The sequence below is a fragment of the Oncorhynchus gorbuscha genome, linkage group LG08 (assembly GCF_021184085.1).
Source record: "Oncorhynchus gorbuscha isolate QuinsamMale2020 ecotype Even-year linkage group LG08, OgorEven_v1.0, whole genome shotgun sequence".
In the NCBI taxonomy this organism is placed as follows: domain Eukaryota; kingdom Metazoa; phylum Chordata; class Actinopteri; order Salmoniformes; family Salmonidae; genus Oncorhynchus; species Oncorhynchus gorbuscha.
Genome location: NC_060180.1, coordinates 5126931 through 5141047, shown reverse-complemented (window position 1 = coordinate 5141047; position 14117 = coordinate 5126931). Strand labels below are relative to the sequence as shown.

General features: G+C 46.5%; 1 protein-coding gene across 3 annotated transcripts in view; it reads right to left on the bottom strand.

Moving 5' to 3' along the window:
• The window catches only part of LOC124041120 (calcium-activated potassium channel subunit alpha-1-like), a 342355-nt gene that overhangs the window by 223526 nt on the left and 104712 nt on the right, over positions 1-14117 (bottom strand). For all 3 annotated transcript variants that reach the window (XM_046358328.1, XM_046358326.1, XM_046358327.1), the window contains exon 2: positions 25-195. In XM_046358328.1, coding sequence (XP_046214284.1) covers positions 25-195 — 171 coding nt within the window. The remainder of the gene's footprint in view (positions 1-24; positions 196-14117) is intronic.

Below are 14117 nucleotides of genomic sequence, written 5' to 3'. Positions count from 1 at the left end.
ACACACACACACACACGTACGTACCAGGACTCTGCCGGTGAGTGTTTGTGCTGATATCATGACCCCGGCCCAGTCCTTAACAGAGGTCATCCAGCCCACCTCGCTGGCAGGGACCACTTCGTCCTTCTCATCAGGACCCTTAGCTGTACCGTCTGCTGCCTGACTGTTAGCAGGGTTATTTACCTTCTGGGCCTCCTGGAACAAAAGGGGGAGAGAGAGGTGGGGGGGTGTGAGAGACAGTGGGGGTGGAGAGCGAGAGGGAGAGGTCGGGTGGAGAAGAGAGAGAGGGGGGTGGAGAGAGAGGGGGAGGTAGAGAGAGAGAGAGAGAGAGAGAGAGAGAGAGAGAAAGGGAGAGAGAGAGAGAGATAAAGACTGTATTAACATTTTGTTGATCAAACAGATATTATTTCACATAGAAATATCATGTCAGTTGTTCTATATGTTATATTTATATCTGCAATATTCTACCAGATCATCTAGCACCATGTCCCTGAGAGGAGAGTGGGCTTGGAGGTACATGTACTGTCCAGCTCCATTAGGGTACTGTCCAGCTTCATTAGGTTTACTGTACTGTCCAGCTCCATTATGTGTACATGTACTGTCCAGCTCCATTAGATGTACTGTCCAGCTCCATTATGTGTACATGTACTGTCCAGTTCCATTAGGTGTAATGTACTGTCCAGCTCCATTAGATGTACTGTCCAGCTCCATTAGATGTACTGTCCAGCTCAATTAGGTGTACTGTCCAGCTCCATTAGATGTACTGTCCAGCTCCATTAGATGTACTGTACTGTCCAGCTCCATTAGATGTACTGTCCAGCTCCATTAGATGTACTGTCCAGCTCCATTAGATGTACTGTCCAACTCAATTAGGTGTACTGTCCAGCTCCATTAGATGTACTGTCCAGCTCCATTAGGTGTACTGTCCAGCTCCATTAGGTGTACTGTACTGTCCAGCTCCATTAGATGTACTGTCCAGCTCCATTATGTGTACATGTACTGTCCAGCTCCATTAGATGTACTGTACTGTCCAGCTCCATTAGATGTACTGTCCAGTTCAATTAGGTGTACTGTCCAGCTCCATTAGGTGTACTGTACTGTCCAGCTCCATTAGGTGTACTGTCCAACTCCATTAGGTGTACTGTACTGTCCAGCTCCATTAGGTGTACTGTCCAGCTCCATTAGGTGTACTGTCCAACTCCATTAGGTGTACTGTACTGTCCAGCTCCATTAGGTGTACTGTCCAGCTCCATTAGGTGTACTGTCCAACTCCATTAGGTGTACTGTACTGTCCAGCTCCATTAGGTGTACTGTCCAGCTCCATTAGGTGTACTGTCCAGCTCCATTAGATGTACTGTCCAACTCCATTAGGTGTACTGTACTGTCCAGCTCCATTAGGTGTACTGTCCAGCTCCATTAGATGTACTGTCCAGCTCCATTAGATGTACTGTCCAGCTCCATTATGTGTACATGTACTGTCCAGCTCCATTAGATGTACTGTACTGTCCAGCTCCATTAGATGTACTGTCCAGGTCAATTGGGTGTACTGTCCAGCTCAATTAGGTGTACTGTTCAGCTCCATTAGGTGTACTGTACTGTCCAGCTCCATTATATGTACTGTCCAACTCCATTAGGTGTACTGTACTGTCCAGCTCCATTAGGTGTACTGGCCAGCTCAATTAGGTGTACTGTTCAGCTCCATTAGGTGTACTGTACTGTCCAGCTCCATTAGATGTACTGTCCAACTCCATTAGGTGTACTGTACTGTCCAGCTCCATTAGGTGTACTGTCCAGCTCCATTAGGTGTACTGTCCAACTCCATTAGGTGTACTGTCCAGCTCCATTAGATGTACTGTACTGTCCAGCTCCATTAGGTGTACTGTCCAGCTCCATTATGTGTACATGTACTGTCCAGCTCCATTAGATGTACTGTACTGTCCAGCTCCATTAGATGTACTGTCCAGCTCAATTAGGTGTACTGTACTGTCCAGCTCAATTAGATGTACTGTACTGTCCAGCTCAATTAGGTGTACTGTACTGTCCAGCTCCATTAGATGTACTGTCCAGCTCCATTATGTGTACATGTACTGTCCAGCTCCATTAGATGTACTGTACTGTCCAGCTCCATTAGATGTACTGTCCAGCTCAATTAGGTGTACTGTACTGTCCAGCTCAATTAGGTGTACTGTTCAGCTCCATTAGGTGTACTGTACTGTCCAGCTCCATTAGATGTACTGTCCAACTCCATTAGGTGTACTGTACTGTCCAGCTCCATTAGGTGTACTGTACTGTCCAGCTCCATTATATGTACTGTCCAACTCCATTAGGTGTACTGTACTGTCCAGGTCTATTAAATGTGCTGTCCAGCTCCATTATACGTGCTGTCCAGCTCCATTATGTGTACTGTCCAGTTCCATTAGTTGTACTGTACTGTCCAGCTCCATTAGTTGTACTGTACTGTCCAACTCCATTAGGTGTACTGTCCAGCTCCATTAGGTGTACTGTACTGTCCAGCACCATTAGGTGTACTGTCCAGCTCCATTAGGTGTACTGTCCAACTCCATTAGGTGTACTGTCCAGCTCCATTAGGTGTACTGTACTGTCCATATCCATTAGGTGTACATGTACTGTCCAGCTCCATTAGGTGTACTGTACTGTCCAGCTCCATTCGTGTACATGTACTGTCCAGCTCCAATAGGTTTACTGTACTGTCCAGCTCCATTAGTTGCCATCTAACGTATTCATAAAATCTACCTAATTAATACATGACCATATGAACTGATACAAGATCTGCATTACAGTAAGAGAAACAGGGTTGTTATCAGCTGAGTCCCCATAGACAGTGTGGTGGTGATGATGTTAGATACGTAGAATGTATGCACACATGACTGTAAGTCGCTTTGGATAAAAGCGTCTGCTAAATGGCATATATTATATTATTATTATGATGTCTGGTTTGTCAACCTGAGTCCCTATAGACAGTGTGGTGGTGATGTCTGGTTTGTCAACCTGAGTCCCTATAGACAGTGTGGTGGTGATGTCTGGTTTGTCAACCTGAGTCCCTATAGACAGTGTGGTGGTGATGTCTGGTTTGTCAACCTGAGTCCCTATAGACAGTGTGGTGGTGATGTCTGGTTTGTCAACCTGAGTCCCTATAGACAGTGTGGTGGTGATGTCTGGTTTGTCAACCTGAGTCCCTATAGACAGTGTGGTGGTGATGTCTGGTTTGTCAACCTGAGTCCCTATAGACAGTGTGGTGGTGATGTCTGGTTTGTCAACCTGAGTCCCTATAGACAGTGTGGTGGTGATGTCTGGTTTGTCAACCTGAGTCCCTATAGACAGTGTGGTGGTGATGTCTGGTTTGTCAACCTGAGTCCCTATAGACAGTGTGGTGGTGATGTCTGGTTTGTCAACCTGAGTCCCTATAGACAGTGTGGTGGTGATGTCTGGTTTGTCAACCTGAGTCCCTATAGACAGTGTGGTGGTGATGTCTGGTTTGTCAACCTGAGTCCCTATAGACAGTGTGGTGGTGATGTCTGGTTTGTCAACCTGAGTCCCTATAGACAGTGTGGTGGTGATGTCTGGTTTGTCAACCTGAGTCCCTATAGACAGTGTGGTGGTGATGTCTGGTTTGTCAACCTGAGTCCCTATAGACAGTGTGGTGGTGATGTCTGGTTTGTCAACCTGAGTCCCTATAGACAGTGTGGTGGTGATGTCTGGTATGTGTGTGGTGGTGATGTCTGGTTTGTCAACCTGAGTGAGACAGTGAGAGGTGAGTGAGAGTGTGTGTGTGTGTGTGTGTGTGTGTGTGTGTGTGTGTGTGTGTGTGTGTGTGTGTGTGTGTGTGTGTGTGTGTGTGTGTGTGTGTGTGTGTGTGTGTGTGTGTGTGTGTGTGTGTGTGTGTGTGTGTGTGTGTGTGTGTGTGTGTGTGGTCGCTTTTTGCCAATATGGGCCTGTAAGTTCATTCATCCCCGGGGTAAACAGTGGCATAAGACTAATATTGTCATGCAGGCTCCTCAACCTTGTGTCTGAATGAGTGAGCATCCACTCGCCAATGTTACTGTACGTACGCAGCTGTTCAGCCATCCACTAACTCAAATAACACTCCACTTCATATGTTTCCCCCTCAACCATTAAGCTGCATGGTTTAATTGCACACACACACCGCCTGGCGAGGTAGAGTAGAGGTCAGCGTGTCACCGCTAGGCCTATAAACCATTGGGTGTAGCCCAGCGAATGGCGTCACAGAGAATCCCTGGCACTCCAATAACTTTCAGAGCTCTCGACGGCGGCCCGCTCTCTCTTCCAAGGAAGCTCGCTCGTATTTCATCAGGAAACACATATAGTAGTTCATATTTTATTACGACCCACCGACACTGCTCGTTCTCTCTGGACCCAACCTGGGTTCAAACACTATGCAAAATCTTTCAAATTATGCCTAGTGTCTGCCTCAAGTGTCAAATGGGCGGAGTTTGCCGTTTTCAGACTTTTCCGTTGGTTCATTAAGCAAAGCAAGCTCAATCAAGCACATACTGTATAAAGTATATGGAATGATTTCAATTGTTGTTTTAACCTGGGTATGCTCTAGACGTCTGACAGACGGGTCAGCACTATACAAGTGGAGTCTCTGGTTCATGCTCTAGACGTCTGACAGACGGGTCAGCACTATACAAGTGGAGTCTCTGGTTCATGGACTGTGTGACGTCAGCAGACTGGGATAGCACTGTGTGTTTGGGTGACTTGATACTGCGTATGACATCCTAAGGTAATCTGAATACTGAACAGATAGAAAATACCCAGAATACACCTGAACTACATGTTTTTGTCTTGTTTTACGTTGGTTCGTCCGTCTTTCTCCTTGCTAACTGACCCAGGAATGTCTCAGGGCTCTAGACACTAGTACATCTCATTCTCAGAACTGTGAAGCTGAGAAGAGACATACCAGCAGACCAACCCAGACACCAGTGCACCAATATAGTTCATAGGCTTTCAGGGACATACTCAGTAGTATTCCTTTCTGGCTGGCTGACGGACGCACACACACACAGACAGCCTCCCATTAAAACCCAGCAACGGAGAAAGAGAAAGAGGGGGGAGAAAGGGGAGAGTGGGGGAGAGAGAGAGAAAAAGGGGGAGAGAGGAAGAGGGGGAGGGAGAAAGAGAGGGAGATTCAGTACTCGGTCAGTCGGTTTGGAGAGGATTGTCCAGTTACAATTGGATTATATTCCTTAATGATCCAACATGGCCACAGCTGCCATTTTCCTAATTACATTCTCTACTATAACAATAACCTCCTTCTGAAAGGTTACCATAGTCACTAGATCATTATCTATCTGCTGCTGCTGCTTATAGACCCCACATAGCATGACAGTGTCCCAAATGGCACCCTATTCCCAATGGGCCCGGTCAACAGAAGTGCACTACATAGGAAATAGGGTGCCATTTGGGACAGGCCAGAAGTGCAGTGGAAAATGGGGTTAGGAGAGCTTCATAGGCAATCATTCAGGTATCTATAGAGGTGTTCTGAGCTGTCACACCCCTATAACCTAACCCCTCCCTATAGCCTCACCCCTCCCTATAACCTGTGTGGTGTACTGTGGTGTACCGCAGGGCAGCTCTCTATGCCCTCTACTCTTTTCTATTTTTTTACCAGTGACCTGCCACTGGCATTAAACAAAGCGTGTGTGTCCATGTATGCTGATAATTCAACGATACACGCATCAGCAACCACAGCTAATGAAGTACCTGAAACCCTTAAAGAGTTGCAGTCTGTTTTGGAAGGGGTGGCCAGTAATAAACTGCTCCTGAACATCAAGAGCATTGTATTTGGTACAAATCATTCTCTCAGTTCTAGACCTCTAGGGAATCTTTTCAACATGGCGACGACAGAGATGGTTGCTTCGCGTTCTTAGGAAACTATGCTGTATTTTGTTTTTTAATGTATTTTTACTTACACTGTTACCCCGGGAGACTGTTACCCCGGGAGATTTTCTGGGGTAACAGTGTAAGAAATAATACATAAAAAAGCAAAATACTGCATAGTTTCCTATTACATACAGCCAGGAAGAACTATTGGATACAAGACCAACGTCAACTTACCAACACTTTCCCGAAGCGGATCCTCTGTTTGGACCACCAACCAGGACAATGGATCGGATCCCAGTAGGCAACCCAAAACAATGGCGCCGGAGAAGGGGCAGACGGTCTTCTGGTCTGGCTCCGTAGACGGGCACATCGCTCACCGCTCCCGAGTATACTACTCACCAATGTCCAGTCTCTTGACAACAAGGTAGACGAAATTTGAGCAAGGGTTGCATTCCAGAGAGACATCAGAGATTGCAACATTCTCTGTTTCACGCAAACATGGCTCACTCGGGATAAGTCATCAGAGTCGGTACAGCCACCCGGTTTCTTCACGCATCACGCTGACAGAAGCAAACATCTCTCTGGTAAGAAGAAGGCCGGGGATAAATGCCTTATGATTGAGTCGTGGTGTGATCATAACAACATACCAGAACTCAAGTCCTTTTGTTCACCTGACCTAGAATTCCTTACAATCAAATGCCGACCACATTATCTACCAAGATAATTCTCTTCGATTACAATCACAGCCGTGTATATCCCGACACAAGCAGACACCTCGACGGCCCTGAATTGTTTTTATTGGACTCTATGTAAACTGGAAACCACATATCCTGAGGCTGCATTTACTGTAGCTGGGGATTTTAACTAAGCTAATCTGAAAACAAGGCTACATTTGATCAGCATATCGAATGCACAATCCGGGCTGGCAGCATTCTGGATCATTGTTATTCTAACTTCCACGACGCATACAAAGCCCTCCCTCCTTTCGGCAAATCTGACCATGACTCAGTTTTATTGCTTCTAGCCTATAGACAAAAACTAAAACAGGAAACGCCCGTGCTCAGGTCTGTTCAACGCTGGTCAGACCAATCAGACTACACACTTCAAGATTGCTTCGATCATGTGGACTGGGAAATGTTCCAGATAGCCTCAGACAACAACATTGATGTATACGCTGATTCGGTGAGTGAGTTTATTAGCGAGCGCATATTAAAACCTTGCCCAACCAGAAACCGTGGATTGATGGCATCATTTGTGCAAAACTGAGAGCGCAAACCAATGCTTTTAGTCATGGCAAGGCGACCGGAAACAAACAGTGTAGCTATTCCCTCCGCAAGGCAATCAAATAAGCTAAGCGTCAATATAGATACAAAGTAGAGTCACAATTCAACGGCTCAGACACGAGACGTATGTGGCAGAGTCTACAGACAATCATGGATTACAAAAGGAAGACCAGCCATGTCGCGGACACAGACGTCTTGCTCCCAGACAAACTAAACAATTATTTGCTCGCTTTGAGGACAATACAGTGACACTGACACGGCCCACTACCAAAACCTGCGGGTTCTACTTCACCACGGCCAACGTGTGTAAAACATTTAAACGTGTTAACCCTCGCAAGGCTGTTGGCCCAGACGGCATCCCCAGCCGCGTCTTCAGAGCATGCGCAGACCAGCTGGCTGGTGTGTTTACGGACATATTCAATCAATACCTATCCCAGACTGCTGTTCCCACATGCTTCAAGAGGTCCACCATTGTTCTAGTTCCCCAAGAAAGCTAAGGTAACTGAGCTAAACGACTATCGCCCAGTTGCACTCACTTCCGTCATCATGACGTGCTTTGAGAGACCTGTCAAGGATCATATCACTTCCACCTCCACCCTACCTGACACCCTAGACCCACTCAAATTTGCTTACCGCCCCAATAGGTCCACAGACAACGCAATCGCAATCATACTGCACACTGCCCTAACCCATCTGGACAAGAGGAATACCTATGTAAGAATGCTGTTCACCCATTACAGCTCAGCATTTAACCCCATAGTTCCCTCCAAACTCGTCATTAAGCTCGAGACCCTGGGTCTCGACCCTGCCCTGTGCAACTGGGTCCTGGACTTTGACGGGCTGCCCCCAGGTGGTGAGGGTAGGCAACAACTTCTCCACCCCGCTGATCCTCAACACTGCGGCCCCACAAGGGTGCGTTCTCAGCCCTCTCCTGTACTCCCTGTTCACCCATGACTGCGTGACCATGCACGCCTCCAACTCAATCATCAAGTTTGCTGACGACACAACAGTGGTAGGCTAGATTACCAACAATGATGAGACGGCCTACAGCGAAGAGGTGAGGGCCCCCGGAGTGTGGTGTCAGGAAAATAACCTCACACTCAATATCAACAAAACAAAGGAGATGATTGTGGACTTCAGGAAACAGCAGAGGGAGCAGCCCCCTATCCACATCGACGGGACAGTAGTAAAGAAGGTGGAACGTTTTAAGTTCCTCTGCGTACACATCACGGACAAACTGAAATGGTCCGCCCACACAGACAGCGTGGTGAAGAAGGCGCAACAGCGCCTCTTCAACCTCAGGAGACTGAAGAAATTTGGCTTGTCACCGAAAACACTCACAAACTTTTACAGATGCACAATTGAGAGTATCCTGTCGGGCTGTATCACCGCCTGGTACAGCAACTGCTCCATCCACAACCGTAAGGTTCTCCAGAGGGTAGTGAGGTCAGCAAAACGCATCACCGGGAGCAAACTACCTGCCTTCCAGGACACCTACACCACCCGATGTCACAGGAAGGCCATAAAGATCATCAAGGACAATAACCACCGGAGCCAAAATGTGAGGTCAACACAGGTGCATCAAAGCTGGGACCGAGAGACTGAAAAACAGCTTCCATCTCAAGGCCATCAGACTGTTACACAGTCATCACTAACATTGAGTGGCTGCTGCCAACATACTGACTCAAATCTCCAGCCACTTTAATCATTAATATTTGGATGTAATAAATGTATCACTAGTCACTTTAAACAATGCCACTTTATATAATGTTTACATACCCTACATTACTCATCTCATATGTATATACTGTACTCTATACCATCTACTGCATCTTGCCTATGCCGTTCGGCCATCGCTAATCCATATATTTATATGTACATATTCTTATTCATTAATTTACACTTGTGTGTGTAAGGTAGTTGTTGTGAAATTGTTAGATTGCTTGTTAGATATTACTGCATGGTCGGAACTAGAAGCACAAGCATATCGCTACACTCACATTAACATCTGCTAACCGTGGGTATGTGACCAATACAATTTGATTTGATTTAATGAATGGTGTGGCTGTTGAACAAGTTGAGGAGACTAAATTACTTGGTGTTACATTAGATTGTAAACTGTCATGGTCAAAACATATAGATTCAATGCTTGTAAAGATGGGGTGAGGTCTAGCCGTAATAAAGAGATGCTCTGCTTTGTTGACACCACACTCCAAAAAGCAAGTTCTGCTCTAGTTTGGTCTAATCTTGATTATTGTCCAGTTGTGTGGTCAAGTGTTACAAGGAAAGACCTAGTTAAGCTGCAGCTGAACCAGAACAGAACGGCACGTTCTGCTCTTAATTGTAATCAGAGGGCTGATATAAATACTATTCATACCAGTCTCTCTTGGCTAAGAGTTGAGGAGAGACTGACTGCATCACTTCTTCTTTTTATAAGAAACATTAAATGTGTTGACAATCCCAAATTGTTTGCATAGTCAACTTACACACAGCTCTGACACATACACTTATCCCACCAGACATGCCACCATGGGTCTTTTCACAGTCCCCAAATCCAGAACAAATTCAAGAAAGTGTACAGTATTATATAGAGCCCTTATTGCATGGAACTTCCTTCCATCACATATTGCTCAAATAACAGCAAACCTGGTTACAAAAAACAGATAAAGCAACACCTCGATGCACAACGCCTCTCCCCTATTGGACCTAGATAGTTTGTGTTTATGTATTGATATGTAGGCTACATGTGGCTTTTTAACACATGTATGTAGTTCTGTGCTGTCTGTCTGAGCTGTTCTTGTTTTGTGTGGACCCCAGGAAAAGTAGCTGCAGCTTCTGCAACAGCTAATGGGGATCCTAATAAAATACAAAAAATACCTCACTCTTGCCTATAGCCCCACCCCTCTGTATAGCCCCACCCCTCTGTATAGCCCCACCCCTCCGTATAGACCCACCCCTCCCTATAGCCCCACCCCTCTGTATAGCCCCACCCCTCCGTATAGCCCCACCACTCCCTATAACCTCACCCCCGACCTTCTCTTGCCTGTTCAGTCCTCCCGTATCAAATACCCAGGATACTTCACCAGTCACATGGTGCAAATACTGAGGGTTATGTGTTTGTGGCGCTCACTATATCTGTGTATGTATGTGTGTTTACTATACACAGGGGAGGTTAATGTTTGCCTCTGATTGGACGTCCGCCTGCTTCAAAGATATTTAGGCATGTATTCATGGTAATATGCTTGGCCTGGGACTAAATCTAACTGAGAAGTCTGGAGGAGGACAGGCACAGTAAAAACCACGCACACAACCCAGTACACGGAACAACTGTGTCACATATGTCACGTATGTGTGGTGAAACAGGGTTACCCAATATCAGCATAATCTGATAGTTGTGAAGGTGGTAAATGACATTTTAATGGCATCGGACCGAGGCTCTGCATCTGTCCTCGTGCTCCTAGACCTTAGTGCTGCTTTTGATACCATCGATCACCACATTCTTTTGGAGAGATTGGAAACCCAAATTGGTCTACACAGACATGTTCTGGCCTGGTTTAGATCTTATCTGTCGGAAAGATATCAGTTTGTCTCTGTGAATGGTTTGTCCTCTGACAAATCAACTGTAAATTTCGGTGTTCCCCAAGGTTCCGTTTTAGGACCACTATTGTTTTCACTATACATTTTACCTCTTGGGGATGTTATTCGAAAACATAATGTTAACTTTCACTGCTATGCGGATGACACACAGCTGTACATTTCAATGAAACATGGTGAAGCCCCAAAATTGCCCTCGCTAGAAGCATGTGTTTCAGACATAAGGAAGTGGATGACTGCAAACTTTCTACTATTAAACTCGGACAAAACAGAGATGCTTGTTCTAGGTCCCAAGAAACAAAGAGATCTTCTGTTGAATCTGACAATTAATCTTAATGGTTGTACAGGCGTCTCAAATAAAACTGTGAAGGACCCCGGCGTTACTCTGAACCCTGATCTCTCTTTTGAAGAACATATCAAGACCATTTCGAGGACAGCTTTTTTCCATCTACGTAATATTGCAAAAATCAGAAACTTTCTGTCCAAAAATGATGCAGAAAAATTAATTCATGCTTTTGTCACTTCTAGGTTAGACTACTGCAATGCTCTACTTTCCGGCTACCCGGATAAAGCACTAAATAAACTTCAGTTAGTGCTAAATACGGCTGCTAGAATCCTGACTAGAACCAAAAAATTTGATCATATTTCTCCAGTGCTAGCCTCTCTACACTGGCTTCCTGTCAAAGCAAGGGCTGATTTCAAGGTTTTACTGCTAACCTACAAAGCATTACATGGGCTTGCTCCTACCTATCTCTCTGATTTGGTCCTGCCGTACATACCTACACGTATGCTACGGTCACAAGACGCAGGCCTCCTAATTGTCCCTAGAATTTCTAAGCAAACAGCTGGAGGCAGGGCTTTCTCCTATAGAGCTCCATTTTTATGGAATGGTCTGCCTACCCATGTCAGAGACGCAAACTCGGTCTCAACCTTTAAGTCTTTACTGAAGACTCATCTCTTCAGTGGGTCATATGATTGAGTGTAGTCTGGCCCAGGAGTGGGAAGGTGAACGGAAAGGCTCTGGAGCAACGAACCGCCCTTGCTGTCTCTGCCTGGCCAGTTCCCCTCTTTCCACTGGGATTCTCTGCCTCTAACCCTATTACAGGGGCTGAGTCACTGGCTTACTGGGGCTCTCTCATGCCGTCCCTGCAGGGGGTGCGTCACCTGAGTGGGTTGATTCACTGTTGTGGTCATCCTGTCTGGGTTGGCGCCCCCCTTGGGTTGTGCCGTGGCGGAGATCTTTGTGGGCTATACTCAGCCTTGTCTCAGGATGGTAAGTTGGTGGTTGAAGATATCCCTCTAGTGGTGTGGGGGCTGTGCTTTGGCAAAGTGGGTGGGGTTATATCCTTCCTGTTTGGCCCTGTCCGGGGGTGTCCTCAGATGGGGCCACAGTGTCTCCTAACCCCTCCTGTCTCAGCCTCCAGTATTTATGCTGCAGTAGTTTGTGTCGGGGGGCTAGGGTCAGTTTGTTATATCTGGAGTACTTCTCCTGTCCTATTCGGTGTCCTGTGTGAATCTAAGTGTGCATTCTCTAATTCTCTCCTTCTTTCTTTCTCTCTCTCGGAGGACCTGAGCCCTAGGACCATGCCCCAGGACTACCTGACATGATGACTCCTTGCTGTCCACATGTCCACCTGGCCATGCTACTGCTCCAGTTTCAACTGACCTGAGCCCTGGGACCATGCCCCAGGACTACCTGACATGATGACTCCTTGCTGTCCCCAGTTCACCTGGCCATGCTGCTGCTCCAGTTTCAACTGTTCTGCCTTACTATTATTCGACCATGCTGGTCATTTATGAACATTTGAACATCTTGGCCATGTTCTGTTATAATCTCCACCCGGCACAGCCAGAAGAGGACTGGCCACCCCACATATGCTCTCTCTAATTCTCTCTTTCTTTCTCTCTCTCTCGGAGGACCTGAGCCCGAGGACCATGCCCCAGGACTACCTGACATGATGACTCCTTGCTGTCCCCAGTCCACCTGGCCATGCTGCTGCTCCAGTTTCAACTGTTCTGCCTTACTATTATTCGACCATGCTGGTCATTTATGAACATTTGAACATCTTGGCCATGTTCTGTTATAATCTCCACCCGGCACAGCCAGAAGAGGACTGGCCACCCCACATATGCTCTCTCTAATTCTCTCTTTCTTTCTCTCTCTCTCTCTCTCTCGGAGGACCTGAGCCCGAGGACCGTGCCCCAGGACTACCTGACATGATGACTCCTTCCTGTCCCCAGTCCACCTGACTGTGCTGCTGCTCCAGTTTCAACTGTTCTGCCTTATTATTATTCGACCATGCTGGTCATTTATGAACATTTGAACATCTTGGCCATGTTCTGTTATAATCTCCACCCGGCACAGCCAGAAGAGGACTGGCCACCCCACATAGCCTGGTTCCTCTCTAGGTTTCTTCCTAGGTTTTGGCCTTTCTAGGGAGTTTTTCCTAGCCACCGTGCTTCTACACCTGCATTGCTTGCTGTTTGGGGTTTTATGCTGGGTTTCTGTACAGCACTTTAAGATATCAGCTGATGTACGAAGGGCTATATAAATAAAATTTGATTTGATTTGATTTTGATTTCCCCTAGATGTTTGTTTTTCAAGCTTGAGTTCCTCCACTACTGCAACAACATCTGCAAAAAAGGGACACAAAACCCCTTCCTCTGTGTGTGTGTGTGTGTGTGTGTGTGTGTGTGTGTGTGTGTGTGTGTGTGTGTGTGTGTGTGTGTGTGTGTGTGTGTGTGTGTGTGTGTGTGTGTGTGTGTGTGTGTGTGTGTGTGTGTGTGTTGTAGAGGGTAATGAATAGTGAATAAACTGATGGCTAGAGAGATAAGAGAGGACAATGTAAACAATAAAGTGTTTTTCATTCTAGATTACTATAGAGACAGACAGCACTGGGCCTAGCTCACTATAGAAACAGACAGCACTGGGCCTAACTCACTATAGAGACAGACAGCACTGGGCCTAACTCACTATAGAGACAGACAGCACTGGGCCTAACTCACTATAGAGACAGACAGCACTGGGCCTAGTTCACTATAGAGACAGACAGCACTGGGCCTAACTCACTATAGAGACAGACAGCACTGGGCCTAGCTCACTATAGAAACAGACAGCACTGGGCCTAACTCACTATAGAGACAGACAGCACTGGGCCTAACTCACTATAGAGACAGACAGCACTGGGCCTAACTAACTATAGAGACAGACAGCACTGGGCCTAGCTCACTATAGAGACAGTCAGCTGGCACTGGGCCTAGCTCACTACAGAGACAGTCAGCCAGCACTAGGCCTAGCTCACTACAGAGACAGTCAGCCGGCACTGGGCCTAGCTCACTACAGAGACAGTCAGCCGGCACTAGGCCTAGCTCACT